The 25,898-nt window shown below is 28.2% G+C and overlaps 1 protein-coding gene across 7 annotated transcripts in view; it reads right to left on the reverse strand.

Moving 5' to 3' along the window:
* Positions 1-25,898, reverse strand: part of LOC118202130 (spectrin beta chain-like) — a 291,298-nt gene that overhangs the window by 61,898 nt on the left and 203,502 nt on the right. For 6 of the 7 annotated variants that reach the window (XR_015042215.1, XM_085820914.1, XM_085820900.1 and 3 more), the window contains 13 exons: positions 25,713-25,885; positions 24,977-25,067; positions 24,720-24,866; positions 23,891-24,154; positions 20,534-20,664; positions 18,982-19,168; positions 14,490-14,690; positions 10,500-10,708; positions 7,015-7,219; positions 4,521-4,784; positions 4,115-4,225; positions 1,984-2,228; positions 632-782 (listed from right to left, as the gene is read on the reverse strand). Coding sequence is in view for 6 of the 7 variants with exons in the window: in XM_085820914.1 (XP_085677040.1) it covers positions 632-782; positions 1,984-2,228; positions 4,115-4,225; positions 4,521-4,784; positions 7,015-7,219; positions 10,500-10,708; positions 14,490-14,690; positions 18,982-19,168; positions 20,534-20,664; positions 23,891-24,154; positions 24,720-24,866; positions 24,977-25,067; positions 25,713-25,885 (2,379 nt within the window). In the remaining variant the exon portion in view is untranslated. The remainder of the gene's footprint in view (positions 1-631; positions 783-1,983; positions 2,229-4,114; positions 4,226-4,520; positions 4,785-7,014; positions 7,220-10,499; positions 10,709-14,489; positions 14,691-18,981; positions 19,169-20,533; positions 20,665-23,890; positions 24,155-24,719; positions 24,867-24,976; positions 25,068-25,712; positions 25,886-25,898) is intronic. The other variant, XM_085820903.1, reaches the window with a different exon arrangement.

A 25,898-nucleotide genomic window follows, 5' to 3' on the forward strand; every position in this document is an offset into this window, starting at 1 on the left:
TCTGTGAAAGTGATAATGAAAGCTAATAAAATGTTTTCTTTGTATGTGGTAATAATACATTTTCTTCTAATAAAAGCAACACTGTGTGGCAATAATGATGTAAATAGCATCACAAAAAACAGTGAACATGATTTAAACATGTGACATACATTGTTTAGGAATAATACTATTAAGACTTCAGCTTATATAGACAAAAATGCCGTGGAAATAATTTCACTCTCCCTTAGAAAAAAATTTGCTCTTCAAGCATTTAAATCAACTGAATTAAAGAAATTTGACTTTTAGATAAGAGTTAATATTAAATTTTATATTGTGTTTAGAAAGTAACTTTCAGTTTGACTCATTGAAAATTTCAAATTATCAAAGTGCGAGTTCAGCACAATATCAAAATCCAGAAATATATTGTAAAATATGCAAATTTCTTTTCCAATAATATATAATAATATTTCCTATAATCTTAACATTATTAGTAAAATAATCTCTTTCAATCCTCATTTTTTTATTACATTTAATTCTTAAATCAAAAATTAATGCTGGTATCATTGCCTTTCAGTTAATCTTACATGGCTTATTACAAGGAAGTATCAGAAATTTTTACTGCAAAAAACTATTAACAAAATATAATATTTACCTCATTTGAAGCATAATGATTTCTAGCAAGTAATTCTTTGCCCAGATTAATGCAGACAGATATGTTATCTTCCCTGGTGTCAATTTCAGCTTTTAAACTCTGGTGGTTGTTCATTAATAGTTCTACACCAGAAACATCTCTAAAAAAATTACTTTTATGAAAAAAAAAAAATGTTTTTTTAATTTTTGGTTTCAAAAATTTATAAAGCAATTTACTGATATTTTCTTAAAATAAATTTAAATAAATCAAAAGTTTATTTTAAATGTGTTATTACAATCACAAGTCATTATGTCACTTGCTCTCAAATTTAAGAGGGAGGTATTGAGAATAAAAAATAAATGTTCTTCTTAATTAGAAATAAAATTCAAATCAGTTCCCATAAACTTCCATTTTGTAAAATGAACTTTGTAAATGAACGTTTATATCTCAAATCATTCATCTAAGGGTCCAATAGCAAAAGATAAATGAATATGCTAAATGTTTTCCCAAAATTTAATTTAATAGTTTTAATTAAAATTAAACATTAATTAATGGAGATAATATAAATTATTATATTTGTATAATGTTTCAAATTTTGAAGCAAATTCCAAATTTGGTTTTAAGTGACAACCAAATTAATGTTTAATTTTAATTTGAAACCAAATTTTAGAGTGTTTAATTTTAATTTGAATTAATGTTTACTTAAATTTAATGTTTAATTTTAATTTGAATCCAAATTTTGGAGCTCTTTCTTTGGGGGGTGGGGTTCAAATGCTTTATAAAAATATTCAAAATTTTAAGGTTTTAAAAATATGCAAAATTTTTATTTTAAGTACACTTAAGTAACTTTTAAGAAACTATTCACTAAATTGAAAACCAACTGTTATATTTAAAATGAATTGTGAATTAAATTTTAAATGAATTATATACTGAGTTTATAAAGACAGGCAAATATGTTATGAAAGTCATGCATTTAAGAAGCATTTGGCTTCAAAACTGCAAAGAAATCCCATTTATATATATTTTTTAATTATTTAATTTTTTTATTAAAATATTAAAAACTGCAACTTTGTTTTCTGATATAATTTTTAGAAGAAATATATAATTTGAAACCCAGTGGACTCGTTGAATTATCCTAAAACACTATACCTATTAAAAAATAAATTAATAAATGACAGTTTCAAAAAGAAAAATTATACAAAGCATTAGTTTCAATTAACTTTGTATTAAGATTTTAAAGAAATAGGTACTTCATTTCAATAAAAACATATTGAAAAAACTTTTCTTTCACAGAAACTAATACAATACATATAGAAGAGACTCAGACAGAATTATTTATTTTTTCAATAAACAGCTTTAAATTATTCTTTTACCTTGGCTTTTCTGAAGTATTCATCAGTCTAACAGTTTCTTCCATCCACTGCATTAGATCTCTCACCATGTTTAAGAAACGGAAAAGATCACCAGTGTCAGCCAGTTTCTCTCTTCTTGTCTCACACATATGTAGAAGTTTTTGCCAAGCATTAACAACTTCTGAAACTTTACTGCTGATTTCATTTGCTCGATCGCCTGCATATATAGAACTGAACTTTACAGCATCATCTTGTATTTGTTGTACCTAAAAATTGAAAAGTATATAATAAAAATGATTTTTAAATGGTACTGCTCTTCAGTATTAATTCATATAAAAAGCTCTGAAATGTTTTTAACTCTCTGTATGAATACAAACTTTCATTAACACATAAAACATGAAATTATGATGAAAATCATCAGTAATGATACAGTAAGTAATCTACAGCTTTTCGTTAGTTAGTTATTTTAAGACGGTAAGATTAAAATTGGTTGTCATTTTAATCATTTCTTTTTCCCACCATTTATTACATGTTCAAATTTAAAAATAGCATTTTAGAGCTGCCATCTAATAAATAAATACTTAAAATGTTTACACATTTTTAAAATGGGTAAAGAGAATTTTTTTTAATGTTCAATCTGAAAGCCTTTCTTCTGAACTATAAGTTTGCATCATGATTTCGATGATAGAAAGGCTTTTCATAAAATTTCCAGGGGTGCAGATTTCCACTCTTCTTCAATTACTTTCCAGAGTTTATCATTAATAGTGGGTTTGCACATAGAAAAGAGTTTTCAAGAGATCAAAGGTCTAATATTCAAAGGTGAAATATCAGGTGAATTTGCAATACTTTGAAAAGGTATACATGCAGTATCTGTATCAATCTTCATTTCTTCAAGGATACAGTGGTATTTTTCAATTGTAATGCAGTGGTACTTTTCAAGTATTGTTGTTCATGATTTTGTTGATGAAGTTTCACTATTTGAAAGTCAATAGGAAAAAGAAATTAAATTTCTTCTGCAAATCTCAGATGTAAACTTTCTCTTGACAGTACATTAGGTTGATTTTAACACATTTTCCCACTCTTCTTATTTTTAATTTCCTATTATAATAGAATCCTGTGACAATCATAAATTCGTTACTGAAACTTTCTTTGCATTGACAGAACCAGGTTTATGCATTGTGTTCTCTTCATTTTTGATAATAAATAGACTTGCAGTCATTTATTATTTCTTTTTGTTGGAGTCATTTAAGTAAATCCATGCTTCATCGAGAGTCTGAATATATTTCTAGTTATCTCTTGATAAATAGTGTTCCTACAGGTTTTACAAACTGTTCTGCATCGAGTGAGTTCACCAGGTTTGCCTCAGAAAATCTGGGGAACATTATGTTTTTTGAATTTTCCAAAATTTAAATCTTGGCCTAAAATTTTATTTATTATTGCTAAAGATGTATTTAAAGACTTTAAAATTGATTTCTGAATCTGCAGATTTTCTCCTATTACCAATGATTTAATTTTAGAAGCATTAGAAACAGTATGTACATTTTTCAGCTATTCATCAGGAGTTTTCTTTCCATACAGAAGTAACAATGATGCTTTACCCTTTCGGATTAAGAATGTTGCTTATTTTACACTTAGAAATTTAACACCATGCATTTCAAATTACAGAACAGAAATATTTCTCTTCTGAAAGTACAGTTACACTTTGCTTTCTAATGACAACAGAAATTACCTTGAATTTTGAAAGGTATCTTTAATGAAGAAATGTTATTGAGTTTCTTAAACATTTCACACCCTGAAAAGTTATTTAAAAACTGAAAGCCTAAGGTGTTTTGTCATAATTAAATAATTCAACCCAATCAGAGTTTTAAATCAATATAACCAAAAGAACTTCTAGATAGTTGTTTGAAAATGTATAAATCTAAAATAATAATTAGCATTAGGTGATGCAAATAGAAGATAAATTTTGTATTTCAGAAAAACTGTATACTGTTTATGTAACTAATACTTTGTGTTAGCTATTCAAAAGTAACTTTTGACAGAGCATTATTTCTAAAAAAAAAAAAAAAAAAAAATCGATAAAAAGTACCAGTAATGAGAATAATAATTCAAAATACATGCACACAAAAAAGGGGGAATGATTTTTAGAACTCACTGCTGATCCTAAAGTTTGAAGGTCATGTTCAAAACCGATGTGCTTTCTCTGCAGACTGGAAACACTAACAGCATCTCGACCAAGTTCATAAGGCATAGAATTTTGTTTTTCCTGTTGAAATGTAACATACTGATTATGTAACATATCACACAGTAACTTCCATATTAGTACAAACAAAAAATTGTCAAAATCATTTTAAATTAAAAAATTTTCCACAATAATTAATAGCAGCATAGCAATTTAAATTTTGACACTAATTAAAACGTACTAATTTCATATTGCTGGATAAAATCATAAAAATTACTTCTATATATTTATGTATGATTCAAATTTAAACAATTACATAAAATTTGTAATTTTAATGCAAATTAAAAAATATCTCATAAATAAGGCTTTTAGTACTGACCGCAATTCGGCTTAACACATCTGCACAATCATAGAAAAATCTGTACAGTTTCCAAGAAGCATTAAGCATTTGTGTTCTAGTTTGTATGAGTTCAAGCAGGTCAGCCCAAGCTTCATTAAGCATGTCTTTCCATTCAGCAATAGTAGCACTGTCTGCATGGTGTGCAGTTATTAATTTATCTGCATGGAAATTCACTTTAGATACTCGCTCTCGACCAATCGATTCTGTTTCCTTTGCAAAGTCTTTGAATCGAGCTCGAAGCATCTAAAATAATCCAATAAAATCTAGTTATTATAGAAGAGAAATATCAGTAATATGCAACAAAAAAAGATAATTACATTATATAAAATAACTACCGTTAAGGATGTCAAGTGAAATTATAATCTTGCCTGAAAAACATACTACAGACATCTCCCACCTGTTCAGCAGGTCAAGATATTTACTTATTCGTCCAAGAAGCAACCTTATTTTGATGTAAGTTTTGAACAAAACTCTATCAGTTTTCAGAATAATGAGACACAGATCACTCTTATTCAGGAGAAAAAAAAAAAAAAAAAAAAAAAATTGGCAAAATGGAAGGAATGAAGTATGCTTCATGAAATATTAAAGTATTGTCACTTGCCATATAATATAGAGCAGACTGCTACAAATTCAAACTGCTACTCTTCCGTTATCGAGACTGAATTCGCATGCATGCATGCATACATACATATATACATACATGCATGCATACATACATACATACATGCATACATACATACGCATACATACATATGCATGCATATACATACATATGCATGCATATGTATGTATGCATATGTATGCATGCATGCATACATACATACATGCAGACAGACAGACAGACACACACACACACACAGACAGACAGACACACACACACACACATACATATATGTTTACATAGATACATTTCTTAATCCAGTATCAGTAACAGAAGAGTACCTTCAAACTTCTAAATCTGTTTGAATAATCAAGGAAGGAAGTAAAATATATCTTATATAAATTTCAAACAATAAAATATATATGTTCCTTGAAGTTTGTATCAGAATTTAGAACCTCTATTTAATTTTTAGCATCTTGCAAAAGCCCAAAATTATTTTATCTTTTATTACATTGACTTAAGCATGAGATGATTTTTTTTTTCAAAAAATACCTATTGAAAACTATACCCATTTTGAAAAGCAAAGCTTATTATTTAAAAAATGAAAAAAAAAATTCTGTACTAACTGTATAATAGCATCAATAATAGTTTTTATTAATTATAACAACATATGTTATTGCACTTCTATACCCGTTTAGATACAATGATAAAATAGATACTTAAACTATTAAGAAATTCTTTTATTGATTTTAATTTTTCAGTTTATAAAGCAGTTACAGAGTGATTAAATTCAATACATGAATTAAAGATCTTAAGTTTACCAAACAGCAAAATTCTTAGAACTAGTTAAGAACAAGGCACATGGAAGATAAATACATTATCATTTACATAATGGCATCACTTGCTAAAGCTCAACAAAATAAAATGTGACAGACCAAAAAATTTTGGCATAAGTTTGCTAAGCACATTTGTTATCACTTAAATCATGGAAGAACTTTTCTAAAACATTTTTACTCTAAAAATTAAATTAAAGAACACCAATTGGTCGCCAAAACCTACTAGGTGATGGTCATGTGTTTACCAATGTGTGGAATACAATAAATTCAGATAAATATTTTGATTAAAATTAAATCAAAGCATGTCAACTGGTCATGGTTGACCAAGAGGCTAAGGTCACTGTTGATCAGTCATTGGATGACTGACATGAAAAAGTGCAATGAATTTAGCTAAATTTTTAAATAAAAGGAATTTGAAGTATACCAGTGCAGATCATCAGTGGCTGACAGGTTGGCCATCACTGGCAATCAACACATAGTTCATAACTGTAAGGCAAATTCAGAAAATTTAGATAAATATTTTTTAAATAAAATTAAACTGAGATCCATGCCTGCCAAAGCATTTGATAACTGGTCATCTGTAGTTGATAATTACTGTTGCCAATCGCTGTGGAAGTTAATTTACAGACCTCTTCCCTTTTTTTTTTACTAAAATTAAATTCAACAATTTTCGTGCCCATCAAGGCTTTTGGTACTCATCAGTCCAAAATTTAATTCAATACTTATCGCTGAATATTAACATTAAAAGAAAGTAACTTAGTTCAAGCCACAGTACTTATTCTGTTTACTTGCTTTTCTATTAAAACACCTTGAATATATAAAATTTTGAAATTATATTCTTGAACTTGATATCAGCTTAGAAATCTGAGCCTTCTAATAAATACATAATTCTGCTCTTTCTTTCTTTCTAAAGTATTTTAAATGCAAGGTTTTCTTTGTGTTATGGCCCTTATTACCAGGCCAATGTGATAGATTAATTAAAAGTAATAAAAATAATTTTATACAGAAATTTGTCTGCAAAATAAAAATCACTCACAGTAACATGATCATAATCTTGCCCCAGTTCTTGAGATCCAGCTATTACTTCTTTCTCTGCTATCCACTGCATCAGATCATCAACTTCTCTGTTGAGACCAAACAACTGCAAAGCCTCCTCCAGTTTCTTACGCTTTTCCAATGCAAGATCTTTCAGTCCACTATACAACTTATCTAGCTGAGCTTGCCTCAAAATAATCTCATCACTGTTCAAAATAAATAATAAAAAACTTTTCAGAATTTTTTTTTTTTTTTTTTACTTTAACATACATCAATAGCAAAATTTCAAGATAAATAAGTTTATTGATTTCCTTCCATAAAAAAACCAAGGTAACCGAAAACATTTTGGTCACTTACGATTCTCAGATAGCACATAGTACTCAGTATCGGGTTGTTAAGTAATCTCCACTGACATCTAGCACTCTCTGACAACATTCTTGCAGTTGTGCAATGTCCTAGTGATAAAACTCAGGGGTCTTAGGTGCATGCCTTTCCCAAGTAGGTTGTTGTCCAGAAATGAAACAGCTAGCAATTTTTTAGGGCTAGATCCAAAGAACAGTATCTACCAGCCAAATTGCAGAATGGAATCCTTGGTTTTCTTGCCACATTGTGAGCTTGTATTGTTATGGGCATACAGCATGCCCTTGCAATTAACTAAAACTGGCTTCTTCAGTTGTTCTTGTTGAAGATGCTGCGAGTACATGGCTTCAACGATGATGTGGCCTAATGGAAGAAGCATGAGTGAACTTATATTGTTGTGGAAGTACAGCATACCTTCTTGATTAATTAACACTTCCTTCTGCTGCAGCAGATGTTGCACTCATTGCAATGCTGTGATATTGTGGCCTGGTAGAAGTAGCTCATAATTCACCATTTGGTGACTAGCTCATTAGACACAGAGCATGCACTTGCATGGGTGCACAAGTGGTCCTGAGGTATGAGACATAGGGTCACATGGTGACAACCAATGTCTGGTGTGCTTGGGAGTATCACACTGTACTCACCTTTTGTCACTCATGATCACTGGACCAAATATGAGTATGTTGTGGTGTCTAGATAGCAATGACAAACAAACTGTCACTTGTTAGTTGCCATCAGTGTGATGGGTTTTCAGCAAGTTTACCACATACTTCACTGTTGTCTTCCTCTATTGCCTGCCAGCAGGGCCTTGTTATCCAACACTTGTAGTCACTGGACTACAAGGTTCATCTTAAAGGCTTAGATCTCCTGATTTGAATTTCTGGAACTAATGGTGGGCAGTTCATTTTTTCATGGTATTCTCCCCATATGTCTGACATATTCAATGACTTGGTCCATATATGACTGGCTGCTAAAAAGGCTCAGTAAAAAGTCATACAGCAAACAACTGTTAACGAGCTGCTTCCATAACGTCATTTCTTTTCAACATTGGATGAGCTGTGTACATTGCATGTGTCCATATTAGTCTAGGTCAATAGTTAGACTAACTCTTCATTACTTTTCTGGCATAATAGTTTCTTCTTTGTGAGTAGTTTATCAAGTGAGACATCAAAACCAAAAGAACATTTTTAGTTGCCTTGTACATTAAATCTCAACTATCCAGAAAATGCAGAAATTAAATCCTCAACTATCCAGAAAATGCAAATTAAATCAGTTTATTGAGAATTAATTGAATTTACATTAATTACATAATTAATTAAAACAAATTTCTTATGATTGTGTTGGGACATCATGCTTATCCTTAGCTGACAATGATACATACATGTTAATAGTATCGAGAACTCTCTAATAGCATTACACATCTCACATTTACTAAAATTTTTGTGGGAATATTTTTTCCCCTAAAATTCTAAAATATTCCAGTTACTTAAGCTTTCTAGTTAGCTGAAGAACAGACAATCAGGCTTTCAGTGTACATATATAATGAAAATGACGGTATTTTTAATAACACAAAAAGAGGGATAAATTTAAAATGTAATCACTTTCATGACTTGAATAAAAATTTTCAAAATATCAAAAACAAATTAATTAAAGTTCACCACTTACTAGCCGTTAATTCCCCCATCAACTTCCCTCCCAAAAAAGCAAGAAAAACGAAAAAAGAAAAACAAATTCCTTGGCTTAGAAGTGAATTTTAGACATTTCTTAGAATTCATATATTCATAGCTAATAACAACATAAAGCATCTTAGCATATATAATGCAACACACAAATTATGTGAATCATAAGCACTAATAAACTTTAGGAATTAAATGAGTAGATATACAGAAGCAAAAAATAATTCAAATTTTTCTTTTCTTTAAATTACTACTGTTTATTCTAATAAATGATTTGGGTCATTTATTCTAATAAATGATTTAGGTTATTAGAAATATAAAGCTAAAATTAGCAATCTAAAATACAATTGTGTAAAAATATGTAATCTTTGCCAATGACATAAAAAACTTAAAGAAAAATGATGAAGATATAAGAAAACAGGTTATATTATTATATTTTATTCTTTTATAAATTACATATAGTAGAATCTTGATTTATTATTCCTGCAATAATCATTGTCTTGCCTGTATGCTTGCCATTTCTAATCCCAAAACTCTATAGAAATAACACTTTTTAACTCTGGTTTGCTAATAATTTATGCTGTAATATGATAGTTACTCATCTATTCCTCCAGTAACTATCATATTACAGCATAAATTATTGGCAAACCATATTAACAGCCCAGTATTTTTCACACAATTCATTTGACAAAAAATTTTAAATAAAAAATTATAACTATTTGTATAACCTTCTCTTTGGAATATAGAGCTGACAACATGGTAAAATAGTAACTTCTCACATTTAGTACTCAATTCTGTGTCTATGCTGTTATTGTTAGTTTCCAGGTGTTGTTTTGTTGAAAGTTAAAATATGTTTAATTTCTGTTAGTTTTCAGGGCTTTCGAGATTGGATTTTCGTTTGAGTCTACAAGGAGCATGGAGATAAAAGAAAATATGATAAAAATGAACATGAGATTCTGACTGTCACCAAAACTTTCAAAGCTTTATTAAAAGTTTTTTTTTTTTTTTCTTTAAATGTGTAAAGAAGTACACAGATTTCAAAAACATTTTAAGTCTAATAAAATAGCATTTTCAATGCAGGAAATATCTCACCAAGAAGTAACAGACTGAGTATAACTTCTTTCTAAAAAGTAACTTTTTAATTTAACGTACTCATGCTGAATGTAATAAATATTATTTATTTATAATATGTTATTTATTTGTAATGTATAGCTGTTTCATGGTTTAATCATTTTCCCTCATTCATTGTTCCTTCTTCCATTTAGCCCTTTGAAAAACAATAAATCATTACCACATTGTATTATTTTTCAAAATAATAATTGACATGGCAAGTAATTTAGCCTTATTTAGAAAAACTATGCTACACCTAGTAAATTTTAAATAAGAATAGCCTATAAAATAGTGCAGTTTATCCAAAGCTTAACATATTCCTGAAAAATAAAATAAATACCTTTTAGGATGCTTAGTAGCAACTAATTGTTTGGCTATGTCTCCAAGTTGCATAACAGTTTCATGGTAATTGTCAATTTCATTTTCGTAACTAGCATGTTTCTTCATCAAGTTTTGGGCACTTATTTCATCCTTGCCCTTGTCTTCTGACATCATATAGAGCTCTTGTTCACTCATCCAAGATTCTGCTTCAGATGCATCGAAGAAATACTGAAATAAAAACACGCATAAATACAAAATGTTTCAGAATCAACTACAGACTTTTTTTAAATTTTAAATAGAAATAAATGCAACAACAAATGCATAATAAAAAGCAATGTAAAAGCATAAATTAGGGAAATGGTGAAATGTATGTGAATGCATGTATATGTGAAACATAGTTTAGACTAATCAAAATTAGTCAAGTAGAGCAAACATAATTTATGCTAATCAAATTAATGTTAGTGAACACATAATTTATACTAAAAAAATTATCTATATGGTTAGTCTAAATAACTTCTTCATAAAACTTTTTATCCTACATTAAGGAAAAGTGCTTCTATTTAAATTTTAACAATGGCCATAATACTTTATATTCCTTAATTATTTCTTTTAGGGCAACCAAGTTTAAAATATTTTTTATATAGTAACTCACTTTCGAATACTAGTAAATGTAAAATGCTTGATTTCTGAATACCAAAAAATACAGTTGTTCAGTTGTCAACACAGTCATAAATCCATAGGTTGCTAAACATACAGTTTTGCATTTCAGATTGCATTATCATTATCCAGTTAAGATATCATGAATTCAATTAAGGTACACAGTTTTCTGCCAATACAAAACCACTAATGCAGCTATTTACAGAACTTACATTTTGTTTATATAGTTAATTGAATCCTTAATTTTATAATTGCAAATATTCTTTAGTTTTGATTTTCTCTTATTGTTAGCTTGTTTTAGAATTTCTCATAAATAACAACAAAAATTATTATTTGTCCCTTAGAAATGCAGAAGACATTAAGTAATACTGCAGTTGCCATAATAGTTTCAGTGAATAATAACAATTTAACAACAAGCATTTAACAGAATAGTACAAGACAATATTATATATTTTTAATGGCTTCAAAAATGTGGCACTTTATGATTATCTGCACACTCATAAAAGTAAATTTTGACTTTTTTAAATTTTTTAAAAACCTTTGCTTTTCTATCTTTACAGCTCAAAGATACTGTTCTGACCAGGCCCGGATCAAAAATGTGTGGGGCCCAATTGGATATTTTTTTTTTTTTTTTTTTGCGGTGCCCTCTCTATATATTAAATATTTAAATAAAATTCAAATTCAGTATATATATATATAAATATATCAAATGTCATGGATCATCAGACAGGTCAACTTTTACATAAATTAAAAAATAAAAATGTTCAAAATGCAAAAACACTTATTGAATATAAATTTACATCACCGAATATGAATACATGAATTTACATATTTCTAAGTTTTTGTTCTATAAATTCTTCTAAAATTGTTTTAAAATCTATAGTCCTTGCATCTTCCCTTTCAATCGACATTGTTGCTAAACTATTTAATCTATCCTGATTCATTGTCGATCTCAGATAGTTTTTTATTAATTTTAGCCTGGAAAATGACCTCTCTTCAGAAGCAACGCTTACTGGAATTGTTAAGAATATTCGGAGAGCAATAAACAAGCTTGGAAATGCCATTGCTCTATTGTTATCCAATAAAAATTTGAACATTTTAAATGGATTTTCAAAAACATTCTGAAGGAAAAATAGATTTCAAAGCTCCCATTTCTTCAACTGACATTTTCCCATCTATATCAGCTTTTTTCACCTTTGGTACATCATTTTCTATTAACTTAGAGAAATTTATAATTCAGCTGCATGTTTTTGAAGTACTTCTTTTTCCATATTTTGAAATTTTCCCAGAAACCCAAATAATTCGTTGATTTTTTAATTGTTCAAAACGATCTTTTAGTGATTCTGTAGCTTTATCTAAAACAACATTAAAAAAAGATCCTGTATGCATTTATCAGGTCTTCAATAGGTTCATCATCACTTTCATAATTCAAATGTTTCTTTCTTTTCCAAAGCCTTTTATTTCGAAATTCTGTTGATACTTCCAAATCTTCAGCAAGAGTTTTTGCCTGAACTAAAATTTGTTCGAATACAGTATTTCTGTAGTTACTTAACCATTTTAAAAGTTTTTCAAATGAAGGAAGTGCAATGGATATGTCTACAGATTCACTTTGAAGTTCCTTGCTAACATAATTGACTTGAAACAGTAAATTGTACCAAAAAACCAGTGATACTAAAAATTTATAGTCTTTCATTGCATTTCCCAGAGATTCTGCTTCGCTTTTAATTTTAAAAATATGACTCTAATAATTATAACGATTAGAAGAATAGCGAACTACAAATGCAAGAAACAATTAACAGTTGATACTAGCTATACATCCACAAATGGCTGGTATGGTTGCGCATGCATATACCTGCATAGTAGTTCATGTACGTAGTGCAAAATCTCTCTAAAATAAGACTATCCCGATTAAATTCAATATATTTGACATGAACATTTAAGGGTATCAGTTTTCTATATTATAAAGTATATATTATATAATAATAAACACATTAATAAATCTCATCCAGCAATGCGAACTTAAAATGCATATATTTTTAATTATTTGAATAATTCATAATTTATCCATTATCATCAAAAGCAATTTGCTTTAAATTTCGAAAATTTTTTTTGTTCATTTTGATGGTAACGCGGGGCCCGATTGGGCCCAATCGCTCCAATTGCCCTTTATCTGGCTCTGGTTTTGACCATAAAATATAATATAATAAAAAAGAATAATTTATAAGAAACAGACTCCCTTTTGTTTCCATGATGCATCAAGTAGCTGTCTTCCCCTCCCCGACTTTTTTTTTTTTTTTTTCGATATGAGACACAAATTTTCAGACATAATTACTCCAATTAACAGTTGCATTGAGTGATTATCCCAGTTTTTCTTCATATAATTTCATCGATATAAATTTTCCTACAATATAAAATAAAGTAGACAACTGTTATGAAGAAGATTTGGTTGTATTTGAACCAGTTTCTGGCATTCAATCTCTAACACTTATCCTGTATTGCAACTCACTGATGAAGTGTTTTAAGTGCAAATCTAAATTCAATAAGCAACTTTAACAGATCATCTGCAAAGCTAATATTTCATAATAAGTATTTTTTCTCAATTAACAAATAAATACTGAAACTAACAGATATATCAAGAAATCATACACATCAAATTAAGTATACTCTATGAAGCAATAGCATGGGCTACTGCTAGTATCAGAGAAAGAAGTTACAAGCCATAAGGCTGACATAATAAGACTAGTTTGTTAGGATCTCTCTAAATTAAGCATTCAGATCTTAATACCATACACGAATAATGTGATTCTTTCTTGTAACCTGTCTCTTTATCATAAACAGAATGATTGTTTCAGTCATTAAAAAGCTATTCAAAAACCCAAGAGCAGTTTCCTGCAATGAAAGAGAGTAAATTATTGTCTTATTTTGAGCTACAACCTAGCATTTAATTCCCCTACTTTCACTACCACAAGTCAGGATAATGGTAGATCTAATTATGCGACACTCATTAACAAAAATGCAACACATCATTTATACCTATACATATACACTGTATACAGTTGGTAAATTTTCTCAAAAAGTATCTTTTGTAATTATTCTTGTTCCATATCTTTACTGGACATTTTAATAATTAACTGCCTAATATAAAGCCCAAAAAAATTATAATCAAATAAAGGTTAGAAGTTCTGCATTGATAGCAATACTTTCTAACAGCAAAACAAATTAAATTTAAATAACTAATACAGATAAAAATGAAAACAAAATATTTCAAAGTAAAAAATTTAATATTAAAAATATATATTCTAAGAGCAATTTTTAATCTACTATAATTCCTCTAATTTACCGATATCATTACCTGTTGTGCTTTTTCTGATTCTTCTAATTTAATACGGCGGTACTGCAGAGCACTCTTCAATTCCAACCACAAACATTGAAGTTCGGAAATAAGACGCTTAAATTTTGCAGAATCTTCATGGTTTTCACTAATTAGTTTATTTCCATTATCACAAACATATACTATTCTTGGCTCGTGGTTGTCTATTTCAGTTTGAAGTGACTAAAATGAAAAAATAAATCTGATGTGGTCACCACATGACTTCCTTGCACAGCCTATTAAATATTTTTAGAACAGCAATAAACATATATTAAACATTGTTTGATATCTACAACAATAAATTATATTAAATATTGTTAGACATTCATTGTTATAGTAACTACACATATAAAATGTTATATACAGTCAAAAGTTGTTAATCCGGACTCATCGGGACTTCGGCGATTTCGGATTATCGATTTTTCCGGATTATAGATCATCAGTTTAAATCTGCTAAGACGGCATGCAGAAATATAAAATTAAAAATATGAAACCGTAATTTATGAAATAAAGAACAATTATGATCTAAAGGGTATCAAAATTTACAAAAAAAAAAAAAAAAAAAAAAAAGCTTAATATTTATTTGTTTACTTTATTAAACATTTCTTTCAATGTAAGTTGTTTAAGTTGCTTCATTTTTTATGTGATAATACATTCTCTTTAATTCTTTAAACAGACATAATTTCTTGTTCATTTACAAGTTGACAAGTGCTCTAAGTCATTAAGTTCTGCAGTTCAAGTCCTATAATTGCTGTGTCAAGAATACAGACTAATTTGTCAATCGAAATTTTTTCGTTTTCAATAACCTCTGTCACTTTCTTCGCTATCGGAAGCGAATTATAATGATGAGGAATTTGATTTAAATCATATCAAAGACGGAGTACACCGAGATGAAATACTACATTTAGTAAGGAATAATAAGCCAAATAAAATAAAAACATCTGCCCTGAATGTAAGGATAGTGCTGAAAGATCAACTTCCAATTCATTGTGCGCCGCGGCATTAAAGATAAACAAAGTTTAGATAAACAAACCTTAAAGTTTAGATAAACAAGGGATATGCCTTTATCCATTTTTTGCAGCAATTCCACTGTTTGTTTAATGCACTTCGAAACATACTTTCGCTTTGTAGATCCTCTACATACTAGTAAATATATATCAGAAATTCTATTTGACATAATCGAAAGTTCAAGCTTACTTTTATAAAATTGCTCTAACAGTCTGCAAAATATTATAAGTCGAATTCAATTCGAAGATTAAGGAACAACGCAATCTGCAACATTAACTGAATTAGATAATTTTAGCTTAGCTTATACCGTCCGTTATGCATTAAATGTGCATTCGTAAACATATTTTGCACACGCGCACACGCACATTCGCAGCCGTAAAGGTCTTACGCGCATGCGTCAACGCGATGCATGCACAGAAAGTTTGTAGCTTTGAGGTCCGGATTGCAGATCATTTCGGATTATGGGTGTCCGAATTAACGACTTTTGACTGTATGTAATTAGATTTCGTTATTTGTGGAATATTAATTTTTCTTAAATTTAACACTGACAAAAATGAATCTTTTCATCATTCAAAATACTTCTGTAATTGGAAGAATATGACTATGACCAACGATGGTGAAATTAAAGGCATGGTAATGATTTGCGTGGGGATGTATATACAGTACAACGTCCGTAATCCGGATGTCCATTATCCAGAATGATCTATAATCCGGACCTCAAAGCCACAAACTTACGCATGCACGCAAAGCCAGTAAAGTGTTTACACATGCACGCTTCCGATAGTGAAGAAAGTGACAGAGAGGTTATTAAAAACGAAAAAATTGCGATTGACAAGTTAGTCGGTATTCTCGACACAGCAATTACATGATTTGAACAGTGAAACATTGTAACTGAACAAGAAATTATGTCTGTTTATAGAAGAGAGAACAAAATAGAAAGTATTAGCACAAAAAAACGAAGCAACTTAAACAACTTGCATTGAAAGAAATGTTTAATAAAGTAAACAAATATTAAGCTTCTTTTTTTTTTTTTTTTTTTTTTGTAAATTTTGATACCCTTTAGATTATAATTGCTCTTTATTTCATAAATTACGGTTTCATATTTTTAATTGTATAATTTCTGCATGCCATCTTACCAGATTTAAATTGATGATCTATAATCCGGAAAAACCGCTAATCCGGAATCGCCAAAGTCCCGATGAGTCCGGATTATGGACTTTGTACTTTATATATATATATGTATGTATTGTTTCATAAGAATAAATTGAATTTAAATAAATTTAATTTAAATACAAATTTAATTAATTTACACAAATTTAAATTTTAACAAACATGTATATATGTAAAAAAGCACATTTTTTACGTATATACATGTTAAAATAATTAAAAAATGTGCATACATTTTGTTTATATGTATGTATGTATTTTGTATGTATGTATGTATGTGTGTATTTTGTATGTATGTATGTATGTATACACCCACATACGTGTATATAGATATATTTTTGGTACTGGTTATTATAATAAAAAACAGGAGATGCAAAGTTAGATATTGTAGCAGTCACATACACAAAATTTCAAAGTTCTCAAACTACTCATTTTTCAGTTATGCGAGATGAATACATACCTACATACATACCTACGTATAGACGTCACAAAAAAGTCCCTTTTAAATCCATCTTACAATTCCGTTTTGGAGAAAAGTGTCCTTTATTCTGTCTGTATATACAGACATCACACAAAAAAAATCATCAAAATGGATTCAGGAATTGTCTAAACGGATATTTCAGTTAAAATACGATACCTGAAATTTTTCACGCTTACAATACTTCCTTTACGTCATACAAGGAAGATGTGAAGAAAGTAAAAAGCAAAGACAGAAATAAAATTATATGAAACAGGTAAATGCAATACATTGTATTATTAGGTAATTAATCGACATTATTAAACAAATGTGCATCTACCTGTATTACTTGACATAATCTAAATGAATCAGCTTATAATGCAATAAATTTAATGAAAATTTCTGTCCATTTCGGCACGAAGATTATTTCTTCATGGGGGGGGGGAGTAAAAGCATTTTTGGTAGATCATGTTCCCATAATTGATAGCAAGATACAGAACTATTCAGAAGCTTATCAGTTGTACCACAGAGAAACAGAAGAATAAGTATGGTTTAACAAAGACTTGGATTCCTGGATTCACACTTTCAAGCTAGATTAATCCATAAAGGTCACATAATTGTTTCACAAGCATTTATAAGCTATTTTTTTTTAACTCTCTTGCATCCTCCAAGACCAGTGTGACTAGATCAACTTAGGTATTCATCATCTATATCATTCCTTAAACTTTTACCATTTAGGAAATGAAAGAATAAAGCATGGTTTAACCAGTCATTAGTTTAGTGAAAGAGTGCATATATGTATACACAATATGAAAGTTGGTTTCATTTTTCAAAACTGGATTAATTCAGCCAAGTAACACAGCTATTTACATGCTATTCTTTGGGCTTCTTTAAACCCTCAGAGACCTCTGACACTCAATCAATTAGGTAAATATACTTGCTGATCATTGATCATTTACATCTTTTCTAAAAAATGTAACTAATTTTCAAGAAGAGAGTATCCCACTATATCTTTTTTTTCTTAAGAGGCACTACCACCACTATAGCAGATTGCTCCTCAAAATGCACACAAACATTCAATAAAATCAACAACAATTTAAGTCTGAATTTTGCTTAATTTTAGAGTAATTGCATCTGAGGTTAGAAAAATTGAGCTTACTGAATTTGGCAAAGCCACAACACCTATCTGAATAAGAGGGGGAATGCCTTCATGGAGGATTTTATGAGGGAAACAGGTTTATATTCACCTTACACATGGGGAAAACCATGAACCTAAGGAAGCTGAACTAAAAGCATCTAGCGATCTTAACCACTTGGCTATTGATGGGGCAAATGCATTTGCAAAATCAAAATTTTATGAAGGAAAGTTTACATCTATTTATATATTTTGTATTCTAGCTGCACTTGATGAATATCTATTATAATAATTAATAGAACTACCATGACTTTTATACTGCCTTAACAAACGTAACCTTCTAACCAACAGGGCTACAGCCGAGAATACTTTTTGTGATTATCTGTAAGCGCGTATATATATATGTATGTGTGTGTGTGTGTGTGTGTGTGTGTGCATCTTGAAATATGTCAAAAAATTAGGACAATATATGAAAAGTGCAAAAATACAGGTATAAATATTTTGGCAGGGATATTTTAGCATTAAAATCAAGAAAATAGCTTTTTCACATGGCAGTTTTTGGAAATTTGGGCTTTCTTAGTGAAATCCCATGCTGGTCAGAGGGTTAAGTGACGCAAAATTAAAAATCAACATAAAATTGAACTTATAACTGTTTTTAGTTAAAAGCCTTAACTATATTTTGAATATAAAACTTAAAAAATGCATACTTGATTTTTCTTCTTTAGCATCTGGACACCAAAAAGACTATTACCATATTCAGATGATGTAGCTAAAGGCATCTTTTCTTGAATCCACAATTTTTCATCTTCTGTATCTCGGCAAAACTGATAGGCCTCTTTCTTCTTCATCAACTGCTTTTTGCGTTCTGTCAAGGGAGCTTGCAAACGTTTGAATCTAAATATATTTCCTTAACATTATATTTAAGACAATATTATACAAAATAATGTAATTACAGTTAAAATTTCAAAATATTTATTCCTAACTAGATTTTCTCTCCCATTTTATATAGTTATTTTTTTTCATTAACTTTCATTCCTATAAGTTGAAAAATTATAAGATAAAATTTGTTCAAATGCGAAAATCGATAAATTTATTGGATTTTGTATCTGCAAATGTTAAAGATAAATGAACAATGTTTTCCATGTTGCTCACCAAAACCGTATGTTACTCAAGGAATATAAAATAATACTAACATGCTTTATATATAATGGAAAAAAAAATGAAAAAGCCCCCATAATTTTTCTAGCTGCTTTCAATACAGAAAAACTGTAGATATTGCTAACCTATTTGTGTAACTGAAAAATTTCATTATTTGGTCCTTTAAAAAAGAATATTAATGTTTATATGATTGCATCATTTAAAGATGTATTCTTTTCATTTATTTTAATAGTATTTACTTTATACTTAATTTATTTGATTTATACTTTAATAGTATTTAATTGAATACTTTACAGTATTAATTTTTAACAAAATAAGTGTTTAATTAATTTTAATAAAAGTGTTACAACTAGTTTTTTTACCAGAATGTTTTTACTCAAGCTTCTTCATAATTTTAAAAGTTCTTTATTTTTCTACAGTGTTCCATATTTAATTAAACTTATTATAAAAAGCTATAATTATTTGCATATTATAACTAGTGTATTACTAATAGACTAATATTACTAACATACTACATAACATATGTATTATTAATAAACTAAATGAAGAACATGAGTTTTACATAGTCTGATCCTTTGCTTAAGACAGTAATATTAAAAAAGCTTTAAAATTTTAAAAATTGCAACATTAAATGTATGACATTTCTATGTGTATTTTAAAAATTAAAAAAAAATTTCTACATAAAGTTAATTGTATATACATTAAAATTATTTGCTACATAAAAATCCTTTATTAAATAAAAGAAATATATATTTCTTCTATTTAACAAAGGGTATGCATATAATATCATATTAATTTGTAAAAATAAAAAAATGAAAAAAAGAGTTAAAGAAATACGTGATACTGTTTCATTGAAAAAGGTTACATACTGTAAAATGTATAAAAGTTACATAGTTTATATGTAAAAACGTTATACAGTTACTCTCCAAAGTTGTAGGCCATCAAAAAAAAAAAAAAAAAAAAAAAAAAAAAAAAAAAAAAAAAAAAAAACATATTTATGTACTTAATTTGTAAGCATTTGAATAAGTAAACACTACAATAGTGACCATAGCATTTCTTTAAAATCATTTAGACCTTTAATGATAAGTAAAAAAATCCTACCTCTCTTCAACATAGGCCTTTTTAAATTCAATTTCATCAGTTTTTTCTGGTACCATTTGTTCTAAGTATTGTGCTTGGTTTTCCAACTCTGTGACCTGCTTTGCTTTCAAAGCCATTTGTGTCTCAACAGCCTGAAGTTAAAAAATTGATAAAATTTCTTACAATACCACAAAGTAATTTTATTTATTGATAAGAATTAAAAAGAAATAAAATTTGATGAAATCAATATAGTTAATATTATTGAACAGCTAAGGCATGCAATTCTGACCCAGAAAAAGAATCTTAGAAATCTTAGAAAGTTATGCTACCCTTGAATGAGAGATGATGCATAGAAAAAATCAAATGCTAAGAAAAGCTGTGAAGTATGTATTAAAAATACACACATTAAGTTTCAGAAATGCATTAAGAAATTAATTCTAAAACTAATTTAGTAAAACCTAAGTTATGTTAAAGAACACAAAACACATACAAAAAAAAAAAAAAAAAAAAAAAAAAAGGCCTATTTATTAAAGTAATATTAATGAGTGTACATTACTTTGAATATATGCACTAATAATAATATATCTATCAGTATATAGAAACTTAAATGAAGCTCAAAAGAAGGATTTCCAGTCCTAATAAATATATCTACATTAGACACAACTATTTCATTAAAAGATGATATTTTAGTATGTCAAAATGTTATACATTTTTATATGCACTTCAGTATAGAGTCCATTAAAACATGAAAAGCTAAAATTTAGTGAATGCAGATAAAACTACAAACATCAAAACACAAAATGTTCACATTAGAATAAAATTAGAGTTATCAAACATATTATACTTGAATATTTACTTTGTAAGAGAATGCTTGATTGTTACTTGATTGTTTATTTTTCAAATTTTATTCCTTTATATTGTCTTGTCATTAAATGCAAAATGAATTCAGTATTAAAACACAAAAAAAAATCATAGCAGCACATATATGCAATACAAATATCATCCAAATAATCCATCTCTCTAATAAAAAAAAAAAAAAAAGAGAGAGAGAGAGAGAGAGTTTAGTTTTAACCAAGAAGCTTATTTATTAGTTTAATACAGAATCCAAAGCTGGTCTAAATTCTAAAGCATTTCCATTTATATATTTTAAAATCAATTGCCATTTGCAAAAAACTAAAATATTGGACTTAGGAGATGAATTATCCTGCACTTTTTAATTCATTCTTTTTTAGGTATAATAACAATTCAGTTGTCATATTGCTTATTGGCAACTCTAAGACAGCTGTACATAATTGTTTAAAAAATTCAGGGTTTTTTAGTTTTTCTGAAGATACTCAATTTTATGTATAAAAATCATTAAAAATGCATTTAATAATTCAAATTATATTGTACAAACATTAACTTTAAAATGAATTATATTACTTAAACAAATATTTTATTCTCAATAAAGATGAAAAATATTTGTTGCAAAATAAGTTCAAATATCAATTGAATTGATAGCAGACAAAGAACTAATCTACACCCAGTTTACAAATATAAAAAATATAAATAAGTAAAGTAAAATTTAAAAAATATATATATGAATATTACAGAATTTTAAAATAAAATGCCATATATTTTTTTTAATTTTCTTGAAAGTTTTGTATTTGACAAAATTTATATTTTTTATATAATGCTTTATAAAAACTTCAGTTCTTATTTAATTAATAGAAACATGTCATAAAATTAGTCTCCTAAAATTTTGGATAAAAAGAAATGAGAAAAATATCTTAGCACATTAAGTAAAGACACAAAACTTTTCATGTTATATGACATAAATTTATTCTGTTACTTCTGTACTGTTCGAGAAATCTTAAATCTATACAGGTATATCTAAAATTTTCCAGATTGCATTTAAAAAATTGTTTGGCTATGAATTTCTCTAAAAACATGTAATAATCTTACAACTTGAATTCTAAATGAATATGAAAGTTTCATAAAAGAAATTGCATGCATTTCTTTTTGAGTGTTAACAAAATGAACTGACAAGCTAGTTTTTTTTTTTTTTTTTTTTTTCTGAAATGCTCAAATTATTCCTTCTGCGATTACATTTTTGATTACAGAAGATCTTATTCCAAAAGAAATAGAACAATGCTTGCATCATATGTATGCTGACTGATTTCCTTCTTTTTTTACAATGAAAAAAATGGAAAAAACAATTGTGGACCAAGAATCCATACGAAATTATTTTTGTAAAGATTCTTTCAACAAAAATACATTTTATTGGAAACACTGACAACAGAAAATACTGCTGATGTCCATTAAAAAACACTGAGTGATAGAATATTAAAAGCTAAGGAGCTAACAGCAAAATTGGATCTATTTAAAATAACTGCTTTGCACATTCTACATGATCATCCTTACATGAACAAAATCTCTGCAAGAGAGGTATTCTGACTTCTTTCAGCAATTTTAAAACAGCAACGTGTCAGCGCAATTTGAAAATAGTAGTTTGTGTTTAAGGAAAATTGAACTCCAAATAATTAGCATTGTTTTATTCATAATAATTAGCATTTGTTCTCCAAACTGAAATCTGACCTTATTGGAAAGAAATTTAATGATAATGGCAGTATGAAAAGAGCAGTTACGGAATACTTTGAGGACATACTCCCATTACTTTTCAGGAGCATGTAGTTGCTCATTAAAAGTAAGTGAAAAGTGTATTGAGGTACAAGGCGATCACATTGAAAATAAACTATTACAATTTTCTCTACTTCTCTTAAAAGCATAACAAGCCAGGAAATTTCCGATTAACTTACTTACTTCCCATTAGATTATGTATAATGTTAGCAAATTTGAATATTCATCTCATTTAACATTTCATTCATTACTGACTAATATTCAATTAATATTTAATGAAATGAGATATACTGAAATTTCTTCTGTGAAATGTATTTAGTGATTTTAGTAAGTTTTTTTATACTTTTTTATTTGCAAATATACAAAACATCACTATAAAAATAACAAAGTGCACAAATCTGTGTATTTTATAAATTTACTGTCATGAAACTAAAGCACAGTTAACCCTCATTATAATAACCTCTTATGAGTTAAAGAAAAAGATTATTAAAACAATTTGTCACTAATATAAAAGTGAATTTAATTTAGTCTCATCAGTCGCTGCAAAGTTTGTGGGAGACACTGAGCAGCAAAATTTTTAGGATTTACTCATGCACGAAAGAATGGAATTTAAGACCCACAGCAATTGTAGCAGGCAGCAAAACACCTAGTGCCAGCCCTGCTTACAGACAATTAGTTTACAGCAAAGTAAAACCAGGCAATATTATAAGATGTAAATGAATGGTATAAAGAACTGATATAATAACAAGGACATATCACCTGCTGTTTTTGTAAAATCAGATTGACACTAGTAAGATCTTGCCCTGTTTCAGCTGTCAAAACTTGATTTTCCAGTTCTGTGATCCAATTATCAATATCATCACAAGTTTGCATATAAAGAACTTGACGGTTTGCATCAAATAGCCTTTCTCCCTTTTCTTTTGTAGCATTTTCTAATGCTTCAAACTGCTGCTCAAGTTCTTGAAGCTGGGGATAAATAGTGGATGCCCATTCCCTTTTCTCAACTACAAGTTCTTCTCCACTCTAAAATTAAATTAAATTTAAAAATTAGAATTTAACTCAAATTTGAAATAAATTTTTAAGAATATTTGTATAATTATGTATATATTACCTAGTAATGCTACTTATTAATGAAAAATTACTAATAATATTTTAATTATTAAAATAAATTGTGAGTTTTATTTTTGATTTAGTACTTTATTATTAATACAAATGCATATACAATGGTAACAATGGTTTATGATTATCTGCAGCTTAAAAAACAAATCTGAAGAACAAAATACATGGAGTAAGCTGATAATATGTTGAGTATACAATAATTTAATTAATAAATCCCCATAATTTATAACAAAAGCAATTAACTAGCATTAAAACTATACCCACTGTAAAAAAGAATTAAAAATGAACTTACAGCTTAGAAACATTTTTCCTGAAAGACAGGTTAATGGATGAAAGAATAAGCAAACAGTTAATATAATTATCAAAATGGAAACCTTATGATCCCATATAAATTATTATAATTACTCAAAACATATTACAAAACACAACTTCATTTCTCCCTCAATTAATACCAAAAAGCAGTGCTAACCTGTTGAAGCTTTCTCAGGCGTTCTTTGTTAGCAGCAACTTCAGCTTCAAATGCCTGATGTCTAGTCCATTTGCTATGAATAGTTTTTGCACTACGGTATGTGTCATCTTGTGCTGTAATATATTTCTCCTGAGTCCATTCAGAGAGCTAAGCAATTAAAATTGAAAAATAGTACACAGATAACCAGAAACTAATGAGACATGACTTTTATACCATACTTTATAAAAATAATTTTCCTAACAATATTATGATAATACCTGCTTGCAGTCCTGCAGGAAATGATGAAGTTGTAACTGATCTTTTAATTTTTCCATGCGTTGGGCTGCTCGTTCATGATTTGCATTACACCTAAAAAAAAAAAAAAAAATACTAATTACTTGAATATAGTTCTGAAAGGGGTAAAACATTGCAAAAACATGTAACTTTATAATAGTATTTAAAGTTTATTTAATTAGCCAAGTACTTGTAAAATCTTGCAAGTTTTCTCACTCTATCAGCTTTTATTTAAGTAAAAGAATTCTATACGAGGGGAAAAAATGCACAATAAAAAATCTGTGAAAATGAGCAACATGAGAAAATATTATTATTTTCATTTTACATACAATTCATTCCACCTCGTGATAGCATTAAATTTAAAGTGTTTTCTTATATACAGACATCTTAAACATGAATGTTAAAGGATAATTTTTTAACTTCATTAAAACCAAATTCAGTTCAAATTTTTTTTAATTCATTTTTCATTCACTTTCATTCCTTTATTCAAGTATTTTAACTCTAATAAGAAATTAAAGCATTTCACAGAAATTATTTGTATTATAACTTATTGAAATAAATATATTTCAGTACACAAGCAAACTCTTATAAATTATAACAATTTTATTTTTATGTAAGATTTATGCAGTTGCATTAAAAGTATAATTTAATTGTACATTCATAACTATATTACTAAATACAACAACATATACAAAAACAAAAATATTCATAATAAAATACCTTTCAGCCATATTTTCAGCTTTTTTGTGAATTTTGTCTGCAGCAAAATTACCATCCTCACATAATCTTTGAGCAAATTGGATTACAGCATTGACTTTCTCATCATTTGCTTCCATAGTGGTAAGAAATGTTTCATGCTGTTTAATGAGACATTCAGCTTGCTCCAAGTTGGTCTGAAATTATAAT

Source organism: Stegodyphus dumicola, chromosome 1 (assembly GCF_044657685.1).
Source record: "Stegodyphus dumicola isolate Sdum_Otavi_A_Nest chromosome 1, ASM4465768v1".
In the NCBI taxonomy this organism is placed as follows: domain Eukaryota; kingdom Metazoa; phylum Arthropoda; class Arachnida; order Araneae; family Eresidae; genus Stegodyphus; species Stegodyphus dumicola.